This window comes from Balearica regulorum, chromosome 13 (genome assembly GCF_011004875.1).
Source record: "Balearica regulorum gibbericeps isolate bBalReg1 chromosome 13, bBalReg1.pri, whole genome shotgun sequence".
Taxonomy (NCBI): Eukaryota; Metazoa; Chordata; class Aves; order Gruiformes; family Gruidae; genus Balearica; species Balearica regulorum.
The window spans coordinates 4,537,985-4,561,763 of NC_046196.1; the positions used below are offsets into that span (position 1 = coordinate 4,537,985).

At 38.3% G+C, this 23,779-nt stretch overlaps 1 protein-coding gene across 2 annotated transcripts in view; it reads right to left on the bottom strand.

The window, feature by feature from the left end:
* Positions 1-656: 656 nt before the first annotated feature.
* CDH13 (cadherin 13) overlaps positions 657-23,779 on the bottom strand; it is a 496,783-nt gene continuing 473,660 nt past the window's right edge. The window contains exons 12-14 of one of the 2 annotated variants that reach the window (XM_075765776.1): positions 19,932-20,165; positions 18,403-18,618; positions 657-3,128 (exon numbers count right to left, since the gene is read on the bottom strand). In XM_075765776.1, coding sequence (XP_075621891.1) covers positions 3,121-3,128; positions 18,403-18,618; positions 19,932-20,165 — 458 coding nt within the window. In that variant the 3' untranslated portion in view covers positions 657-3,120. Of the gene's footprint in view, positions 3,129-18,364; positions 18,619-19,931; positions 20,166-23,779 lie in introns of those variants that run through there. The other variant, XM_075765775.1, reaches the window with a different exon arrangement.

A 23,779-nucleotide genomic window follows, 5' to 3' on the forward strand; every position in this document is an offset into this window, starting at 1 on the left:
TTTCAGGAAATGGGCATCATTTTCTGAACTAGAGATGACAATTTTATTCAGGTAAGAAAACTCAGATTCTAATACGGTTCCTCACTTGTATAACGCTACAGAAAGTGCCGCAATCTCTTGTTAAATGGGGTTTGTTCTCAGGTACGGAGAGGGAGAAACATTAACACGGCAGCTTCATCTTCTCTTTGCATGCTTAGGTAGTCCAGTGATTAGCTCCATCTGAAGCCTAGAGACACACAGTAAAGGCTGGGAGGCTTTAATCTAGGTGCAGAAATAAAGTGATAATAGTGAATGAAGGCTTTGATGCATCTTGATTCAGAGTTTCAGCCATGATACTGACCTCTCTACGTGTCAAAAGGTTGCAGTGTTATCCAAGAAGAAAGATCTCTTGTCCTTGGGCACAGAGTGGTAGAAAAAGTCTTCCCATTGTTAGCGTAGTTCCAGGCAGAAGAGATTTTTTTCTTTGTTCCTCATTTTGGATGCCCTTGACACGATCCACCAAATGCTATATGAGCCTTGGTTTAAACAAGAAAAGGGTAGCTTTATCTGGTACTTGATAGAAATGACACTAATGTCAATGGGTGTCTTTCCAGAGGTGGGTTTTGCTGGATAGAGAGAGGGAGGAAGCAAGTAGAAAAAGAGTATTTGTCGGGGAGGATATTACAATTTCTTTTATTCAAGATAGTGGTTTTGTAGATCAAAGCATAGGGTGCAGTTTATCTTTGGGTGCATCTGGATGCATTCATTAAATATACATGTTGAAAATCCAGTGGTGTTATGCATTTGTTGATTTTCTTGTTTTGAAAAATTTGCCTGAAAATTACATTTTTTTTAAAAGACATGTTTGTTGATGATAAAGCAGCAGCATATGATTATTACAAGGCATGGGCAGAGAAAGAGAACTAGAAGCATGCCCATGTTAATGTTTGGGATCAGGCACTTTCCCACTGAAATGCCTGCAGCTGCCTAACAGCCCACTCCTGAAGCCCTTGCTCAACACAAACTCCCACTAACCTCGAAGTACCACTTTGGTAATTGAAACACCTAGAGCGTACTGCAAGGGAAACAAGGTCAGTGGGAGATTTGACTTGGTCAGGACTGCAGGAGTTTCACTGGAAGAGAAAAATAGGTTCCTGTCTGAAGGCAGCTTGTATCTTATCAAGACATCTACAATGTTAGGAAAGTTCACAACACAAACTAATTTTTCCTCTGTCACGGTTGTTATTACTCCTTCTGATTAAAAAAAAAAAAAAAAAAAAAGAAAAAAGAAGAAAGACCTGTTTCATATTTGGTACAATACAGGAAGTCAGAGAAAAGCTATTGTACAGCAATTTTTAACCACCAACACACATTTAATATCTAGTGTAGCATTATGGAGAACTAAATGTATGTTTGGACTTTTTAATGCTTCCAAAAAGCTTTACTATTGAAACATATACGTGGTGTAGAAGATATGCTCATAATCTCACTGTAGTAAAGACAACATACAGTATGACTCATAAGTACTGTAAAAATGCTAACTAAAGAATGCAGCTGCAAAGTTCTATTGCATAAGGAAGCTTTCTTGTTTAAACTTTAAATAAGCAAGTTTATTAAAATATTCTAAGACACTTACCTTACCCTAGTTACTGGCAAGCTCTAATAAAAGCCACAGTCTGTCACTAGTATACTTTTTGTGTTAATTTTATAAAAATTTGGTGTGAGCTTTGATGGATCATTTACAATTTATTAACAAGATGATCATCTTGATACAGTTAGAAGGTTTGTTTGTTTTTTTTTTAACCTTACATGCTCACAGAATAAAAAAGGATCCATATTCATATATAACGAACACCCTTTTTTTCCCATGTCTGCAAACAAGTGTGGTAAGTTTACACACACAAAGAAATGCTCTTGTTACTCTTAACTGGAAACTGTGTGTACATGTGTATGTATGTATATATATATTCAAAACTCTATATATGTGTGTGAATATATTTATAGAATAGGGTATCTGTTTTCCTCCTTGCACTTACGTATGTGATGACGGCTGCATAGAGGCTGAGAGAGACACCAGTGCTTCTGAGAAATACTTTGCGTTTGCTGTTCTAATCAGCTTCTCATATGCAGACTCCTACCTACTTAACTGCGTCTGCAGAGCTGACGAAATACTTAAAATTTTGTAAACTGCTCCGGCAAATAATAATCTGCCGGCACATAAAGGAAGCCCCTTTAAAATCAGGCCCAGCACTCCCACTGCTGTAAATCGTGACCCACACAGCGCTGGTCGCAGCTGGCTGCTTCCCGCTTTCTCACAAATCTGAGCTTCGCAGCACCTCCCAGCGCTGCTCCCACCGAAATGGGGAGCAAAGCGCTGTGCTCCTGCCGGATCGTAAATTCCATTTGGGGCATAAGGAAAGCAGTTCAGATCCGAAACAAGCCAGGGGGACTTGCATTTCTTGTTTGCTGAACCTGAGGTACAAGAAGTGACACTGCAGAGCCCTGGGCCTGCTTTATTTGGTGTCAACAAAGTGGCTGTTGTAGCGGTATGATTGCAGTAGGCTCTCTCCTTCTGGCCACACTATAAACAGCAACTACAGTAGGTTTAGCCATGGTAGAATAGTTACAATTCATCTGTGGCTGAATTATTCTGCTTTGTCCCTTGCACGCTCCAGATGAATATTTTATAAAAGCTAAACCTGTTGTATAACTCTTCTCTCTATATAAATATATATATATACATACACTCATACATATACAAATACTAACCCACAGACAAAATATTTTCTGAACAGTTGAATAGCAACAAGTCAACAGATAGAAAAAAATGGAGTCAATCTGTTTTCTGCTCCCCCAAGGTCCAGTTTAGATGTCATGGTCTTTTAACATTCAGAGAAAATTCGCATAAACCTTGCGTCTTGCAAGAGGAATCCATTAATAAATGAAAGTTAGGGTAGAGGCTGTCAAACACCAATGTATAGTCGGACAGATTAGGTGAGGTTGCAAATTAAACTGAATCTGGAGCAACTGAGGCCTAGTAGTGAAGAACAGTAACTGTAAACTGCAATCTTCAGATCTGACGTTTTCTTTTTTCTCGTTGCCATGGCAACTCGGTAGGACAGCTTCAAATGTCAGGAGTTCTTACAGACCTAAACGATGGGAAACGTGTGTGATTATTACTGCGCAGATCGTAGTATCTTTTAACTTTTTGGGTTTTTTCCCCAATCAAATTACTGACTGAGTGCATGCACATTTGTCAGTAATTAAATATAAATTAGCCAGGTTCAGAAGCAATTATTTGTGAAGACAGAAATTTCCACGAGGAAACCCAAAATGTCACCTGGGGCATTCAGAGACCTTTGCAGTGCAATTCAGGAAAATGTAGTGCAGAGGTCTGAGCATAAATCTCGAGCCAGGACCTGACTCTCCCAGTGCTGGGCTGACCTTGGCTGGTCACCCAGTGCCCACCAAGCTGCTCTATCACTGCCCTCCTCAGCAGAACAGGGAGGGGAGATAAATAAGATGGAAAAAAACTCGTGGGTCAAGATAAAGGCAGTTCAATAAAGCAAAAGCAAAAGGCTGTGCATGGAAGCAAGAGAAAAAACCAAAAGATTTATTCTCTACTTCCGATCAGCAGGCGATGTCCGGCCACCTAAAGGGAAGCAGGGCTTCCGTATGCATAGCGGTTGCTCTAGAAGACAAATGTAAATAACAAATGCCCCCCTTCCTCCTCCTTTTTCTCAGCTTTTATTGCTGAGCAGATGTCATATGGTATGGAATATCCCTCTGGACAGTTGTCCTGGCTGTGTCCACTCCCAAGATCTTGCCCACCCCCAGTCTACCGCTGAGCAGGGGGGTGTTGGAGAGGCAGCCCTGATGCTGTGCCAGTGCTGCTCAGGAGTATCCCAAACACTGGTGCGTTACCAACACCTTGCTTACTACCGATACACAGCACTGAGGGCTGCTTTGGGGAAAAGTAACTCGTTCGCAGCCAGACCCAATACACTCCCCATTTGACACCTTGATTATTTGTTAGTGCAAGAGTGCAAGTAAAATGCCAGGGAGTCACTCCCTTGTGTGCACACACACACTGATAAGCAAAGAGCAAACAAACAGTATCTTTAAAAATGACATGATTATAGTGCCTGTTACGTGTGATGGAGCCCTGCTTTCCTGGAGATGGCTGAACACCTGTCTGCCCATGGGAAGTGCAGAATGAATTCCTGGTTTTGCTTTGCTTGTGCGCGTGGCTTTTGCTTTACCTATTAACCTGTCTATCTCAACCCACGAGTTTACTCACTTTGCCCCTTCTGACTGTCTTCCCCATCCCTCCAGGGCAGTGAGCAGCTGCCTACCCGGGTTAAACCACAACAGGGCATTGAAGGATTGCGCTCTCTACCCTGGGAGGAGACAACTGCTGTATCAAAACACAACAATGCAAGTCAAACATATGCATCAAAACTCACAAACACTCAGGAAATGTTTGTCTAATATATATTGTGTTTGTACATTTAAATGATGCAATATCAATAGTTTTGTCACAACCACAGAGCTGCAGTGTCAACAGTAACATACTGGTCATTATTAGATGTTGGCTTGTACTCTTTACTCATTTTTAATTACCTGCTTTTGGTTTGGGGCAAATCAAGTTTAATATAATTATTGATAAGGCTATTTTACTTTATCTGTTTGTTTCTTGTTATTATATGAATTGACTTCAATATTAAATTCTTCCAGCTAGGGGCCTGTCCAGATGGGCTGTGCAGCAAGGCAGACACCTGGGGAGCACACATCAGCATGTCCTTTCCCCTGTAGCATGACCTCAGTTCTGTTAAATAAAGGTAAGTAAGTAAAGCAAATTAAACAAGCGTAAGAACCAGTAGAGGGACTGATGGATGGGACTCACTGAAGTAAGAAGTATCACTGAGATTTCCAAATATCTGGAAATTCTGGAATTGCTTGGCAAATGGATTTTAGCATGCTGTTTAAAGAAAATGTCTGGCCACAAAATTAGGATTCAGACTTACATATAGGAAATTTGTGATCGTGACTGCCAAAGTTTGTATATATTGGGATTAAGGATTCCAGCTAGGACTAAATTCTCATAAACAACTTGACCTCCTGAGGTAGTGAAAAGCAAGAGTTCAGGACTCTGATCTCACAGACCATCGGAAAAATAGCATTTCCAGATCGCAAAGAAGCTTAGTATCATTAAAGGGCATTTTTTCAATCCTGACTCAAAGGAAATATAACACTGGCTTTTGAATTGGCAAAGCTACTCTGAATGTTAGGAGATCCCTGGATGTCTTCCTGCCAAGGACAGGCTCTTGTATATGATGAATGAACAGCAGCTGTAGCACTGAATTTCTGCACAATCTATAGGCTGAAACTTCACCAGAGGAATCTGTCAGCACAAAATTTATAAATATCACACAAATTCAAGCAGCTAGTGACTGCTTTACCAACAGCTTGTAAATAAAGGGCAATATATGTTGATTTATGTGCAGACCTGAAGAAAAGCTTGTATATTTTACATTATATTGACAAATATAATGAGCGTTACTACCTTATCATACGCCTTGCCTTTTCTGAGTAAACTATATATTAAAACTAGTTAGTTCAGCTTTAATTATGAATATGTTTTTTCCTATCTTAGTTTTTTATCTACTGAAGGCTAGCTTCTCTCTCTCACAATATAAGCATGCTTTAGATTCTCCCTGTTACCCCACCTGCATCTTCAAGCACCACCACAGCTCTTCATCTCAAAGCTCTACAGTCCCTGCCTAGACTTTCTTTCTACTGAAATTTCTTCTCAACTTCATCCTTTCTGACCTATCAGCTGCCTTCAACCCATTTAATCACATGCCTGGAAATGTGATGCTTCCCTTGGCTCCTGTGTCTCCTCCTGTCATTTTACTATGATTTCTCTAATCACTTTTCCAGCATGACCTTCTGTCTCATTCCCTCCATCCCAGGTTTCTGGGGAAACATTTTCCCCCCTACTTTAATTGCTTCCCTTTCTTTGTGGCACCATTCATACACGTTCAGCAATCCCTTCAGTGCTGACAGTTCAGAGATCTTACTCTCTTTACTTGCTTTTCCATTTAAACTAAAATGTCGACCTCTAGCTCTGATACCTTTTCGATGTTTAGCTGACAGCTCTGCACAGCCAAAACTGAGCTCTTAAATCTTTCCCCTAAAGCACTCCCTTCTAGTTCTTCCTTTGATTGCTCAGGACAACATTATCATCCTGCCTCTTATTCCAGCCTAAAACCAGAAAGAAACTGGAGAAGGTTTTTGTCATGGAATCTCTCCTTTCTAGGTCTGTATATTTAGGTTATGTGTTAATCTAGAAGATGCTTTTTCACACATCATCCCAAAGGATTTTTTTTAGCTGTTCAAACAGCTAAATCATCTACCCAGGCTCTCCTCAGTTAGCAGTTTTGCAACGTCTTTTCACAGCCCTTGACAAATTCAAGCTACTGTGCTCATATCCTGCCAGTCTTTTGCTGTACAGAGCATTTTCCTAGTCTGCCACTTTGACAAACCCTCTGTTACTCGAACGCCTTCATGGCCTTCTTCCCTACTGCACATATTTTCCTGGATTATCCCTACACAACCCATTTTTCATCTCATTCGTAGCCCACGATGGCAGCTTTCATTGACATGTTTTCAAAGAAACCTGTTTGGGCTTTTCCCCAGGCTTTCCCATGTATGAGGAGGAGCTCCCTGCGAGCATCCATAAAGTCCTGTCTCCTTCACATCTGCTTTTGCTGAAACAAACATCTACAAAAATCTTGGCATTGGCAAAGGGTGACAAAACTACTATGAATTCAGCTCAGCCCTTTCACCAGCCTTAACTGAAGTTGTGTTAAAAAAATTATCTTATTCCAAACATTGTTTGGAAGGATAGTATATATGCCTCTGTTCATTAATGATGACTTGAACCTTTTGTAAAGCTGGATTGATAAATGAGTAGTTTTTAGCTTTTAAAATAAGATTAAAAATTTAAAATTATAGGCTGTAAAATTTCAGTAAATAATTTTTGGTAGTTCCAGTAAGAATATTTAAGATCAAATCTGTCTTCCTTATTTCTATTGCACACAGAGTTGATACAAAATTGCTTATGTCCAATACAGAATTTAATCTAACTTTTAGTTTCTGTGGTTCATATCAAAGTTTATCAGTTACAAATTTACTGCCTAAAAATATACTGATATAATCATCTAAAGTGTTACTGGACGAGCATTCTGGCCAGTAACTCCCTTAATACAAACTCTACAGAAATCAAGAACAATCAAAGTATTGTGGCGAAAGTGCAATGATGAATGCAAGCAGATCTACTGACCTCAACAGAACTGCTCTATTATAAATTCTTTGGGGGTCTGATAAGCATCTGGTCCATATTTAAAACCTCAATTCCCCAGCTGGATTTCCAGTGTTCATTATTGTTTCCTGTATAGGAATTGTATTTTTCTTGTTTGCTTTTTTTTCCCCCCTCTTTATTCTCCCCATAAAGCAGGACCAAATGAAAGTTCCAGAAATACACGCACGATGCCAAATTATTAGGGTCTACTTATTTGAGTCCCAACTCTAAAAAAAAACGACCCTAAAGAGTACTGACTTCTAGTGTTTATCCACTGACTTCAGTGAGGTTGTGTTGATGGTTGCTTTTTTTTTTTGGACCCATTCTTATGTATTTTATATCATGCACGATTTAAAGTTTGCAGCTGGCAACAGCTCGTAAAAGATATTAGTATTTAAGGAATACTGTGAGCATAAAAGGTGCAAAGAATGTGTGCAGGGAGCACATTTGCTGATCCATGCTAACTATCTCTTTTAGGAACTTAATGCCTTGGTAAGCCTGTGCCTGGCAGGTTTAGATCTGTACACTAATGATCATTATGCCTAGTAATTATTTTATTTTCTTTGTATTGGCTGTTAAGAACAATGCTGTCTCTATAGCTGGTCTCAGCACTCAAGAACTATTACACACCGTGTGTTGTTTTACACGTGATTTCTGACTACCTACAAGAAGTAATTTGCTGCATACAGCTGCAGGCACGAAAGCCACAAAGGCAGTCTGTGCATCGTTGTTCTTACGTGGTCATCCCCCACCTTTCCCTTAAGGTATCTGGGGAATGTGCAAGCAGCATAAAGCTGGCACAGCTACATAGAACTTTTTTCTCCAGAAATCACTCTCACTGAAGTCTCTAATGTGATCTTCACCATTTTCATCTCACAGTTCTTCTCTGCTCTACCTTTTCGACACTTGAGAGGTACATTCAGCCACGTTCCTTTTAAGATAACAGTCAAATGGTGAGATAACAGTGAAATAGGAGGGGTTATTTTTATGTGCTTGCTGTCTGAATTATTACTATTATGGTTAATAGGTCTCAGCACAGCTTATTGTCATAAACAGATGGTGTCTGTTGGCATTAGTACTTTAGCACTGGAAGATGATGTTTGTTTTTGCTGGTCAAGAAAACTGACAAACACTGTATATATTTCTCTGGATCTAATGTACCAATAGTATGGAGTGTGATAATGCTATAGGAATAATAGGTCTAGGTATGCAGTTTGAGGTAGGGACATCATGATGTAGAAGCTTAAATGGAACAAAACCCCCTTTCTACTGCCACTAATGTCTGTTGATGTTGACTGTATTTGGAAGGTCAAAAGAGTTGTTGATGTTGGCGGCAAACTCCACAGGACAGATCTGAATTGTCATCTAGTCATGGAGTTTTGGATGCTGAATTGGTTTGGAAAAGGACCAAGTCACCTAATACAGACTGTTTATACTGTTGATGACTTCAGTGTCTATAGCTACCTGTCTATTTCAGAGTGGGCTAATCTAAGGTTTATTCCTTACGCTGATCAACGTGATAGAATAAAATGGAGAAAAAAATGCACATAACTCTAAGACAAAGATTTCATAATGCCCTGTCCTAGGAAAAAGGCAACTGGTGGCATGTAACCTCATTCACTATGGTTCAGGTTGCCAAGAGCTCATATTCCACCAGAACCCTTCTAATCAACCAATAAACAATCTTGTTGTTTGCAAAACAGCTTCTTCTGATGTCAGAAAACGCTTTGGCATTTCCCAGGCATTCTAGCTTTCCCTGTTGCACCCTTAGCTTTCTCTGAACATATTTACGTATTAGTGACTCAATTCCCTGCTTATTTTAAAGAAACAGGTTTAAACTGAGTAATTCAAAGCCTTTGAAAGATGTGTTCCTTATGAGACCAAACTCACTCCCCATTGCACAGGCTATGCTTCCTACATTGCAGTTAAAACCTCATAAAAATTAAAGGCATTTACATTTCATGCTGACCCTCTGTACAGGAATGAACTTTACCCAAGACACATTCATCCTCTAATTCCCATTTAACAGAGAAGAGAGTTAACACAGCTGGAGTTTGGAGTTCAACTCATGCATGCTCCATTTCTTTCAGATTTCTTTCAATTACCCTCTCATCAGAAATATTACATTAATCTTTGCATAATTAAAAGTTGATATTACATCATGGACTTTATCAAAACCTCAGTAATGTTAAAGAGGTAATGCGAAAATTGTAGAAGAGATCAGAACCATGCTTCTGATTAGGCAGCTAATCAACATCCAGGTATTTCTTTCCTGGATTTACCATCTATAAAAGGACATTAATTAGATACACAGTTATTAGTTTAGCCTCCACGTAGAACTTAGAAAAACAGAAATGGTTTTCATGTACATCGCTGGTTGATTTGTCATGGATAGTTTTCAACACCAAAAATGTCACAGTGTTTGCACCATATGCCTATAAATTATAATATTTTGCACTTTTATGTAAAATAATCATTTAATAGCTATGCTCTTCTGTGACCTCATCAGTGGTCCAAGCACTGTCTAGGCTTTGCTGCAAGTGCCAAAATCTAGTGGTCACTGGTTTTTGACTACCCTGGTATTGTGTTCTAAAAAAAAAAAAAAAAAAAAGAGGAATCTTTTCACCCCAGATGTCACTGAACTTGAATTGAACACAGCTATTCCCAGACACAGCTATTCCTAATTGCAGTCCTTATTCCTGCAATTAGGAAACTTAGTTTTTAGTATCAAGTATAGCAGTAGGTATGCTTGTGATGAGAGCAAATTAGTGATCTCACTGAACAGTAATACATTGTGGAAAAGTTTATAAGGAAGAGAATACTAAATGAGTTTATCCTGAAAATTTGCAGCTTATAACATCACATATAATTTGTTTCCCATTTATGTGAGGAAATTATTTCAAAGTTCTTAATGACAGGAAAAACACAGTATGCATTAGCACAGTGTTTGTGAAATGAGTGTCTCATAATTCTACTCAAAGCTCCAGTAGGCCTTCATATATCAATGTCAATATTTAACTTCAGGAGTTAAATGCCAGCGTGGGCTATGCAATTGGCCAAAATTGGCAAGACGGTGGAGAAAGATGCCAGTCTAAACTAATCAGCTTGCACAGGGGAATAAGTTGCTCAGGCTGAAGTAATTTTCAAAGAGTATCTGTTTGACACCAGCAGATGATATTTCCAAGCATGTCTCTCTCACTGCTAACTTATTATAAGACTATACTGGCAGATCTGAAACAGTGCTGATTTATGCCAAAGTGCTCTTTCTTACTCCTCTGACTTCTGGCAAGGACCTTGCTCACTGTTGAATCCTTGTCTCTGCTTCACCTCTTCCTTGTCATGTGCCCACATAATACTCACTATGTAATGGGCCATATTTATGAAGTGCAGAATGTACATGCATATAAGCACCATCTGAGAGAAAAGTTCCTCAGATCAACTAAAAGACTAGCTATGTTTGCTTAGAAATTCAGAAAGCTGTACTACTCAGTCCAGTGCAGTGCTATGTTTCTAGAACCAGAGAATAGTTTGGGTTGGAAGGGACCTCAAAGCCCATCTAGTTCCAACCCCCCTGCCATGGGCAGGGACACCCTCCACCAGACCAGGCTGCCCAAAGCCCCATCCAACCTGGCCTTGAACACTGCCAGGGATGGGGCAGCCACAGCTTCTCTGGGCAACCTGTGCCAGTGTCTCACCACCCTCACAGGGAAGAATTTCTTCCTAATATCTACCCTAAATCTACTCTGCAAAACAATTGCAGAGGTGACTGCCTGCAGTCTGGGAGTACATTTTTCTCATGCTCTAATCTGATAAATTTAGCCAAACAGTTAAAAATATTTAGCAAGTGAAATGAATAAGTACAGTTTTGAAATAGTAGCATTGAACAAGTCTCCCAATTTTTCATATTTGTGCTGAAAATGAAATGTATCAAATGTAACGGCTAGCCACCCTTCTAAAGCGATGTATAACTGCGTAAGCTGTCAGATCGCATCTTCCACAGCAGTACAGCTTAGTTTACTATCAGGTTTTAATAAGTAGAACATGAACAGAAGTAGTCCAGACACATTCAGATCTGTAGGTATGCACTAATCCCAGCTCGAAGTACTAACAGAATCATCTGAAAAACCTCTTATTAAGCAAGAATAAAAGTGTGAGGAAAGTATTATGCTTAGAAGCCATGGAAAAGGAGAAATCAAATTAGAAAATTGCCAGGTTTGGCTAAGTTGATATCAACTTGACTATTTCAAAATTTTTCAAGAAGAACTTGTAAGCATGACAGCTTATGTAAGCACTAACCAGTGACATATACAAATGAAGTGTATGGGTAAAGTAAGGCTTTAAGATTAGTCTGAAATACTCCAAACCTCAATGGCATTTTAAAGGACTTTGTAAGTATGGTAGGGAAGCAAAAGCAATACCATCTAACCTTTAGGCAAAACAACTCTTCCCCCATTCAGCTTTAATATCATATATCACATTTAAAGCTGAGTAGCAGCTGTCCACATGGAGAGCACATTTGGAGGTGGGATGTTATAGAGTGGGGAAATATTCAAGGACAGGCACAGTTAAAAGAAGCAGAAATCCCATGGTGTATAGTGGCCATTAATGACAGAAAAAATATTTGAACTGGTCATTTATTCAGTTCTACTTTTTAGTCAGAGTCCGCTCCAGAACAATTCCAATGATAACTATCTGAAGTTATATATTTATGTGAGTTTAAGAGGTTGTTCAGAAAAGAAATACAAAATATTATATATCAACAGTGACTGTTGAGAAAATGGAAACATAAAATGTTCATTTGAATTCACAACACTGAATGGTCTATCAAACCGATCTCTCTAAATGTTCATTTCATGACTACAGAATGACCATCGTGAACAATATTACAGCTCTTAGGGAAGGAGCTGTATTTGCTAGTAACATTTTTCTCTCTTGCATTCCAAACACACATCTTCTAAACTGTCGTATTTTTTCATGTCTATACTTCTGGAACATGTTTGGATGGTTTAAAATGTGCGTAAAATGCCATTTCCCACCTAATTGACTCAATAAAATGTAATGTCATTAAGTACATTTTAAATATGCTGATGTACAATTTGAGGGTATTTCTATTTGTCATGTCTATATGACTAGGTATATAAACATCCTGTCTCAATTATGTACATACATATGGACTTCTGTGCCATTTCAAGCCCCATTAACTTTAGGTGGGCTCCCAAAGCCAACTGCACAACAAATTGAGTACACTTGCAGAGAAATCAGAACACTGGACACAGAGGGCTGTGTGAAAAGTGAGATTCAAATCAAGACTGTCTCAATTTGAATGCAATCCCTTAACCCCCAAACCATCCTTTCCTTACTAGAGTCTAATCAACCACAATCTTTAAGGAGACAAATAACAATGTTATTTTTCTCATATGCGCGTTTGAGAACGCATCTATACCCACTGACAATTTAGCAGTAACAATAATAATGTTAATATGGACAAAAGCATCTGGAATGAAGATAATAAGTATTAGAGAGATAATAAGTATTAGAGTAACAGTGGATATTGCTGCTGTTATTATTGGCTTTAGGAAGTGAGATTTGTATCACTGGAACTCACTAAATGTCACTAATTTCCAATTACATGGGTAACATCATTTAGCTGCTACTTTAAGTACCCACATGGTATGTGCTCTAATGCAGGAATGTAACTTAAGTTATAATAGTGCAAAAAACCCCAAAACAACCCAGCAAACCACCTTTCACTGAAAAACTTTCCCCATCTTGGTAGTTTTTGAAATTATAGCCAATATAGAGATATTTTACTTCTCAGAAATAGGAAAATTAATCTTGCAAACTTTCCTAGTCTTGTTAATTAAACTAATTTTTTTTTAATTAAATGCCACTGCTCTGGAAAGTAGGAAATTGCTATAGAAGATTAAAATATGCTAAGACAAACTAAAACATTAAAAAAGTATTGTTTTTAGCTAATTCATCTGTTGGGAATGATTTCTCTGAAGCTTCATCTTTGGAACTATATGGAACAGGGATGAACTTTTTCTTTTTTTCTTGGGAAAAACAAAAATCCTACTGTAAAAACTAAATAGTAGTTAGCCCTGAAAAAATTATACTGCATGCTTGTCTAAAACTAAGCCAAGTAACTCACAATAAAGGCTCAAAACTGTGTATCTGCAGGTAACAAATCTGCACTTGTTATGGGAAGAGCAATGACCTTAAAGGTCTTTTCCATTTGAAAGCTGCTATGATTTGTCTTAGTCTTATGCCATTCAAGAATGCATTGCTTCAGTCTTCAGACATTTGATGTTCCTGCACAAATAACACAGGACATACAAGAAATACAGATGCTTCTGTTGCTTTGAAAAATGAACTAGGTGAAAGATAACACTGCAGTTTTAAGTCTGGCTATGCTCAGGTAAATTCAAATCCACCAGTTTACTATAATTTGAATTTTTTGTAATAGTTTAATACCAAATATATAGTTTTCAAGGAAAAAAAAAAGACATTTTGACTATTGACCCTGTAGCTTCATTCCTCAAATCAGAAAAATATGGTGGCAAGCATTAAAAAAGGAAAAGTTAGTGGAAAGTAATCGGAAGTTAAATTCAAGGGTATCTCTAAGGCTTCTTTGCAATCGCAGTACAGACATCTGTGTGAGTCTCTGTTTTTCAACACACCTGAGGCCTTTCACCCGCAGTTTAACAAATTAATTTCAATGTAGAGACCTCCAGCTTATTTAATTTCTTCGTAGCAGTATTTGCCCCCCAGTCTCTCACCTTACTTTCTGTTCATAATAATGAAATACTTATTTAAGCTCAAGTCAACTTACAACTTTGTAGTCCACTGGCCAGGTTAACAAAAAAAAGTTTCTTATCAGTGTTTGACAGTCAAATAAGATATCATTTTTTTTTTTTTTCCAACATGAAGTGTTTAAAGTCCTGTCTTTTTCTAACAAGGAAATTTAAGTAAAATATTATTGCTAGTGTGACTGAGCTACTAATGGAATTGCTCTGAGTTCTGCTTGTTCAGGTCATGACTATTGTGCCTTTGGTTCTTCTTTCAGTCCCTTGATTCAACACATTTGAATGTAACTTGGTCTTTTATGTTGGTAGAATATAAAAGGAAATATGAAATGCAATTATCGTTCCATGATTATGCAATTAAGTGAAATAATTATTATCAAATCAAAAGTCTAGAATTCAAATACTCCTTTAAATGATAATAATAATATAAACCAATACCTAAATGAAATATCAGCTACCGATTTGTAAGTTGCAATAAAGGGCACATTTTTACCCTGTCTCTCTGTTCCGCATCCTTATGGCATATTGTAGATAGTCTCTTACTAAAAACGTTCCAGCGCGAACTTGTTTACAATTCTAGTGTTGTTGAGCGCATCACTTTGGTTACAGTCATTCTGAACAGAGCTGTTTTAGCTGTGTCAGTTAAAACATGAGATCACTGAGACAATACAGCCGTAAGGGGCAACATGGACAATCTCAGACCCAGCACCAGACATGCTGCATAACACGCTCTTTCTCCCACTTTCTCCAACTTATCTTCCTCAAGTGACTGATTTCTGTAGTCCTCCTCCCTGACTAGGAATCCAGATCTACTTTTTGATGTGTTCTTTTTCCTCAGTCTGAATTACTAAATTCTAAATTATATCTGAACATTTTGGTCCTATCTTGTCTCCAGTAGTGGCTAGGAAAAGCTCACAGAGGACAAGATGCCACTACACTAGGTCTCATCTTAAACATGGTGTCTGCACTAATGACAGATAAGCCTTAATATTTTTTCCATTAATTGTTAGCATTAACTATTATAACTTTGGAAAGTCCTCTACCTGTCCACTATACATCTTTGCAGCTTGACTGCAGTGATTCCCCATGGTAATAAGTTAGGTTAAGTACAAAACATGAAAAGATGCCCCATTTTTCAATCAACTCTGTATTCACCATCTTTTAATTCCACCACACACCTTACTGTTTTGTTGTTGAAAACCAGCAGTCTGCCCATATACTTTGGCATCTTATAATTTCTATTTCTGGCTGACAAGAACTGCTGTATTTTTCTTGTTCCAAGTATATCTCCCTTTCCAAGGGCTTCTGGGCAACTCTGCAGTCTGTATCCCATTATCCCTCAGTATACTGAACACAGTAGGGCAGCTACAGAATAGGCCAAACTGCTGCTTTTTGCATGCATTACAGTTTTAATCAGGCTCTTCAGTTCTGTGCTGAGATACTTCAGAAATCTACCACATATGACTTCTTCCATGATTTACAAAGGAGGCATATATTCTAAGTATAGATAATAATTGCACCATTTAAATGATAATACCAAGTTGTTTTGTATGGGTAGGAGATTCATGCAGGGCATTTTTATCATGAACAGCTCTTTCATAGGGCTATCTATCCTCACACCAGATGTCAAATACAAAAAGAAATACTTTGGCATGAATAACAAAGTTCATTTGACTGAAGGATTTACCTCCTAGGAACAAGAGCCTCATAAAACATAAACATTGGGAGCAAAAAGTAAGCCACGTAAGGGCTTTTGCAAAAATTAAACCCATAACTTGCCACTAGAAACGGGATATTTCATCTGTTCAATAAGCACTAAAGTTCTCTTTGTTTTTATGGCATCGTAATCTTTGATTACTCTGATAAATATTTGGACTACACAAAACATTGCAATGGAACTAATCACAGTTATAAAAAAAACTATGTGTGAAAATGAATTGGGAATGCAGTGATACCAGCACATTTTAGAGAAGTTCAAATACAGAACCACATTATTTTAACTGGCTACCAGCCTCATTCTTTTATGTCTCCATGTAGTCATTTACACCTGAGCAAGATGGTTATGAAAGTTGTTATACTTGCTGGCTTTGCACAAGCAAAGTATCGGACATGGATTACCAGCCTTGCTTTGCGTGACTGGCTGAACCCAAACCACACAATGGACTAGTAGCATATTTTGGCAAAAAAAAGGGTGGTCCTGTGTTGAGGATTAGGTCTCTTTATGCTGAAGTGTATTTGTGGAATTCATGCTCTCATTCACAACAGCCTCGGTCTCAAGAGGGAGATCGTTCCTTCCCCTTCCCTTTAACTCATCCACTATTTCCCTTTGGTTTGGTTTTACTGCTCAGACCACAGACCAGATCATCATACCACTGGCAGATTATGTGCATAATCTTACTCCACTCTTTGTTTAAAATTACAACTCTCTCCATACTTGTTACAGTACTCTGAGTGAATATAAGGTTGCAGAAAGGCTCTAGGCATGTCTGTATTGTTTCCCAGTGCAAAGACTATTCAGTGCTATTTATTCTTTTATAGTAGGAGAGGGAATCCTGCTGTAATTCAGGATTCAGAGCGCCATGCACCATTCAGATGCCAGGGGCCTATATTCTGCCCACAGCTGAGCTGGAGAAGATCTGTAGTCAAGAACAGCAATTCAAGAAGAGCTTTCCAATACCTAGAACTGCTTTTTATAATTCAATGTAAGGAAAATGATCAGACTTCTTTGGGGACAAGAAAAAAGCAACATGATTACTTTCAAAAGCAAAATGCTTTTCTCTTCCTCCTTGTATTCTGAACAAATGCATTAATGTAAAGAAAGTTCAAGTGCAAATCAGGTCAGATAAGAAAGTAATTCCAGTGGTGAAAGTCACACCTAGTATAGCACCGGCAACATTTATGAAATGGTAACAAGAATATATTTGAATCAATGAGCTGCATATTTATGTCACTGATGCGATAGTGTCACGTACTGTCAAATATTTTTAACATATTACTTCTAACAGCTGACGTCTGTGTTTGGTTCCAGCAGACTAAACCCAGAATAACTGAACCAAAGCCAGTGGAGATACTTCAGATGTCACTGATTGGAACAAAGAACGTGAATTTGCACTTAGCATTTATATAGTCCTTTTCATCTTCAAAGAGCATCACAAACATTAGCTAGTTCTAATTCTCTCACAATGACCTTCACGCTAACCTTGTGGGATAAAAGTAATATACTGTAAGAAAAAAACCTGACAAGATGTGTAATCAAGCATACACCAAGCCTCAGACGTGTAAACTATCTGTGCCTTGACCTCTGTCTCTGCCTCATGGTAGATTTTATCTTGTCAAGAATATAAGGCCTTTCACTACGGCTCAGGTATTAATTCACCATACCATGTATTTTACTAACATAATATGATGGTAATAATCCTTGAATAACAGATTTACTATCATAGTTATAGGATACAGCTATTCCTTTTTAATAGATAAGGAACTCAAAATAATACTGCATCAAAACATTTGCTGGAACCTGTCACAGGACAAGCCAGGGACACATCTAGGTTAGATGTTGGGATTCCATGGCTTTGAGTTCCTACTCTTTAGTCATTCTGGGATTTTTTTTTTTTTACTCCTTCCAATTCAAACTAGGAACTTCATAAGTCTCTTTTAGAAAGCTTTCTTAGAAGCAGCAGAAGCTTCCTTTATGTATCAGTTCTCTCTGCCCTCCAACCCAGACTTGCAATTTGATTATCAATTCTGGGTGTCTCTAAGCCCAGAATCTTGAATAGGTTCCCCACGTTCCAGTTGCTTGTGCACTTTGTTATGCAGAGGAATAGATTGAAGCAGATAGTGCTCATTTTCATGGCGACCCAGAACAGCTATTGTTACAAGAACACCTTTAATCTCCTGTTTCTGAATTGAATTCAAGTGGGGAGAGATGAAAGCATCTCACAAATCTGCTACTACAGCTGGTACTTCTTAGTTTATCATATGCTAGTTCTAATTCTCTTTGATTCTCCTTAAAATTATTGCTTCTATTTCTTAATTTGATGACAACTAGGCATTCATTGCTATTTTTGACTACGAAAAAACCCTCCCCTCCCTCTTTCTTATAGCTACTTATTCAGGAAAAAAAGCCCCAAACTTACTGCATTTTGGTATCAATGTATGTATTTAACTTCTCCCTTGGTAGGTTTTCTTATGCAGCATACAAATGAGCAGCTAAATAACACTTCTCTACTTACAGTTCAGGGAAAGACTTACAAAACAAACTGAAGAGTGAAAGAAGAGTAAGGGTCATGCTGATATGAAGGGCATCAGTTGCGCTGCAGTCCATTTTGGATTTCTTGCAGGAACACACTTGTAATTTCAGTTCTGTGTTGTTAGTCAGAGGTGGTTTTCCAGAATCTGTCACTGAGATTGGGATGTTGTAATTGGCCTTTTTCAGGTTTTGAAGCAGGATGACCTGGGCATGAGTATCTGCAAAGGATAAGGTGAGAATTAGCCAAATAGCGGTTGTTTGGAAGGGAAGAGGAATCTGCAAATAATATTAGACATGCCACAGTTACTCATGGAAATTAAGAAGAAAATGAGAATGCTCTAAGGAAAAGATTAAATAATTGACTTGGAGGTAAGAAGAAGCAGTTAGAGAAATTCTTTCATGGGCTGAGAGCTAATTGCAAACACATTCCAAACCCCACCAAAAGACAGACTTTTAAGAGCCCCTTTTGTTTAAATACCTTATTTGGTCTGCAAATTATTGGTAGAATTTGCCTGTGGAAACTAATATATTAACAAAATGCTAAGGCATGTCATCCCCAAAGCAACACAACAGAGAAGAATATATTTATTTGCCAAAGGCAAAAACCCTTCCTGCAAGGAAGTACTGGCAAAGCTGCTTAACTACAGTCCCAGTTTGACTGAGAAGGCAGTGAAGGGAAGTAATGCCCCTTCAGATCCACAGATCTGCTCCACCTGAGCAGCACTGGGTCATAACAGCTACCCAGGTGAATGTGCTGACTCTTTTAGGGGGTTAACAGAGTGGGGGTTTGATATTTGGAGAACTGCAAAGAAAATGACTCCTCTGCTTTGCCCACGACAACCTGCAGGCAGGTACAGACATCACATCCATCATCAGGTTTTTCTAAGAACAATGTGAAATGAACTGCTAAAAGATTCGATCGTGACAGAGACAAATAATACATACTAAAACCCAAACAGAAATAATCTACATTAAAAAGAAATGTAGTAGTTTGTGCCCACAATTTGCCATACGAACATTCTGTAGTTGCATAGCATGTGCTTTGATCCTCTTGCCAATAGCGTACGGTCCTAGTGCCTTTGGGTATTTTATTTGCAAAGAGTCCAAATACTTAAAATCAGGAATTTTTTCAAGTACATTGTTAAAGCGCATGCAACAGTTTGGTGCTGGCCTATAGCAAAGCCTTGTGCATCTTGTGCAAACAAATTCCATGCCATGAAATACAGTAATCTTTACAAAACTGTAAGTCATTAGTAGCCTTTCTTTAATGCAAAGCTAAAAGAGGGAAGTTTGGTCAACATAAGAAGAGGAAAAAAGTTCAGATTTCAGAGGAAAAGGCAGACAATCATCCCACCAGGCAGCTGGTATGAGCACAAACAGCACAGTGTAAAGCAGCAGCAATGGATCCATCCTGCAGGACTTCCATGCACAACTGCTCCTGAATTCACATAATGGGCAGCCTCAGGGTGAGTATACTGGGATGTAGAGGTGGGAGAACTAAATGCATATGAAAAAAAGGTAATAGACTTACTGTTAAGCTTGGCAACTCTCCACAATTTTTCTGGGCCAGATTGCTTACTCAGTTCAAATTTGAATGGATCTGTGTTGGGATGAAGGTCTTTGTCCGATGCCCCTAGTACCACTACCTTGAGATCTTTTGCATCGTCACAAACTTTTGCCAGTGTTGGATAAAGGGATGGGACATTGTCATTGACATCCTCCAAGGTGATGTGTAAAGTTCCTGTACCTGTAGCGGGAGGGTTACCTATATGAAAAAACAAACATATGTTTATTAAATCATACTTCCATAAACACTTGCTATTTGTACCTCCATGCTTGCAAAGAGAAATAGTTTTTATAGTTCTTACCTCTGTTATATGAAAATTATGGCTTTAAAAACACCTGTTGAGTCACTATTGTAAATTTGTTGCTGTATTTGCAGAATGCAGCCTGTCTGATTCTTTACAGTATGGATAATTATTCTAAGGAAGCCTCTGGGAGAGGAATATTTTGAAGTTAAAATGAGTTTAGGACATTAATAGATATCTGGAAAAGAATCTGTTCATAACCACATACTGAGAGAAACATAGTAGGAAGCATCCCCTAGATAGACAGCATGGTCTTAAAAGAATCAAGAACAAGACAAGTAAGAGGAAAAATGACAGCAGAGAGGAATCAATTTGTATGGTGGGTACCCCTAAACAGAACAGGACCAGATCATTCCCCAACAGCCCTTGGAGCCACATTTAGTTATGTCAGCAGAAGTGAAACCTGTCAACGTGCAACTCTGGAAAATGAGATCTTTTATTTCCCAGAGCCACCCAGTGTTAGCAGTGGAGTTTCAAACTTTCTCAAATTATTTGCCAGCCTGCCTCAGCCCTGACCTGAAAGAACCAGCTTCAGAGGTGAGGATGTTGTTTATTCACCGCCGCACCGCTACAAGCCTTTGCGCCAAGGCTGTGACTGACAAACCAGGCATGGTGCTGGAAGTGTTCGTAACGGAGACGTCTGCCCACTGGGAGCTGGACTGAGACTAGCACCTCATTTTACAGAGGTCAGAGAGGAGCTGACAAGTGGTAATAACTTTCAGTCAGTACAGATGTGTGCCATGGTTGAGCCAGTAACCTACTGCTTTCAGTCTAAAGCTCAATATCTTATAACGGATCCCTTTGCCATTTTAACTGATCTCGAGGTTTTCGAAATGCACATTATTTCCTTCGTTGTATACCGCACTTAATAATTTCTCATTTAAAATGCTGCACTTCTGGGTTGTTTGTGTTACTCGTTTTTCTGGTTTAGTACACAAGATCTATGATCTCTGCACTTCCCTTAGCAGGCAGAAAGGATTCAAGAGGTTGCACTTAACCTGTAAAGCACTAGTGCAATGTGTCACAGTAGTTTTAAGTTTAGCACTGAAAGAGGTACACTTTAGCATAATTACCCTGCCTATAGCAGCCCAATAAACTATGGAGTTATTGCTGCACTGTGAATGCATCCTAAGGGAGAAGTAAATACCCTGTGGTCTGGATCTGATAAATTACTAACTGTAGCAGAATGCAATTAGTCCTTTCAATAACAAATGTTACTAATGGTGACACTTCATCTGTTTCATGCACACATAAATGCGTAACAAAGGCAGAATTTTCATAGTTCTTTAGCTTTCCCCCCCCTCCTCATCTTGCACTTTGTCATCAGAAGGGTTAGGGTTGAGTTCTTTTTAATGAAAAAGAAATTATTTTTCTCTTTTTATTGGACTAATTGAATTTGCAGAAAGACTCCAATACATTTTTTGTTCTTGATATATTATTAAGTAAAGTCATACGGCAGAATGGATGAAAAGACATTCGAGTATTTGAAATATGATCATAAAAGCCAGCCTTTCATGCACTTAATTAAACTGCTGTCTTTAATTTTGAATGCATTATTTCCACACTGGACTGATAATGTCTTATGCACTGCCCTTCTTATCTTTCTCTGAAGTCAGTAATATTAAAATCTGCCTTTTGAAATTAAGAAGCCAACAGCATTATGAATGTACTGTTATTTTGTCAAACGCAGATATGGCTGCATTTTCTCTGCCATGCTAATGTTTCACTATCTTTGAACGGCTTATGGGCCAGTCAACTATTACGCACAAATAGAGAGAAAGGAAATTGCTTCTGTCCATTTCAATGACTTATTCTCTGGTTGGTTTATTTATAATGATTTAAACAAAATATTTTGGTGATTTATGAAGACCTCCAAAAGAAAAATAAGCAAATGTCAAGGTCATAAACTGAAGCTTGTTAACACGCATGCCATAAAATATACAAGAAAGGAATCAAGGAAAAATGGTCACAACATATCCATTGGGAATATAGGACTTCCATAACTTTGGCAGTATTATGCCTTTGAAATAATTCAAAAATCCCATGATCTCCAGACAGTTTTGGTTTTGAAATGAATGATTTTCATAGCATGTTTTAATTCTGAAATAAAACTTCTCTTAATTGTATTGTAAAACCTTGCAGCTGAAAGCAGAATTAATACATAAACCAAGACACAAAGGGCTCTATCCAACAACCCTTGGGAGCAGCTTTTCAAAAGAGCTCTGCTCCCATTTTTGCCACTGAACTGAACCAGCCATTGTTCCTGAGGCTGAACACTTTTAACCTTTAGGTGCCTTTAGAGCCATTTGGGATAGAGATAATTTCAAATTCCTGCTAAGGCTCCCACAAGCAGCATAGCTGTGAATATACCGTGACAAGCATATGAATGAAACAGCATTACTCACGTGCGTAGCTACTAAAACAGAGACTGAAAGATAGCTAATTTCATACTGAAAGAAAGTGAAAGCTTTGTATTGAATCCTGATTTCAATAACCTAGGGCAAGACCAAGAACCTTAACGAGTAATCTTCAATGAGACCGAAATGCAAGTAAGATCTTTCAAGTTTGTTAGGGTCTGTGGGACCGGAACTTTGATCAGCAACACTAAAAAAGTACAGATTCATCTTCAAACATGATGCAAGTGGAATTATGTGCTACACTTATCTGAATTGGACCAGGACTGGTAATGTCTTTATATCCTGGCATTAGACGGCATACAAAGCTTCTAACAGCAGTCTTCAGACAGGCAATAGCTACTGCTGTTGTAAGATGCAACAAGGGCAAAATAGACTAACAAAAGTAGTTCTGTTTCATGAGTTAGAGAGTGCCATAGAATATGACGGGGTCTATTGTCTGGGAACTGGAATCTGTAATGCAAGGGACTGTTACCAGAAGACGTAGAAGTTAAACTGGATTTTAGTGCTATCAGCATAAATGACCATGTTGCTAACTTTATTTAAAAAAAATAGTTTCAAAAGAAATATTATAGAACAGATACTTTGTATATGTCTGTGTACTTGAATTTTGATGAAAAATCCATGCAGAATCATATTAGAATTATTAGTGCAAAGTCTTAAATTATAAGCCCTCTGTAGGAAAACACAGCCAAGAAATTTGAAAACTGGCATTCAGTTTTGGTGCAAAAAGTTCCCGTAGGAACAATAATATCATTTAGACATCTAACTACTCAAATGAGACTGCCAATCAGGTAGTTAGTTTCTTAAAAGACACCAATTATGCACAATGATGGCCATGGACTAAGATGACATTTCTCTTAAGCATAAAGACTTGCAGAAAATGGCATGTCTAACAAGCAATCATATGGTTGAATGGCTGATGATGCATTTAATCTGGGCATAACATTTTTATGGTCATGAAGAGCCATTTTATGTTCCACTTTCTAGTTTTTCTACAGAAATCTGATGCTGTTTTGTACAGATTTTTTATATGGCTGAGTTATGCTCCATGAAATTAAAGACAGTATCTGAACTGCATTGAAACTGAATTAAGA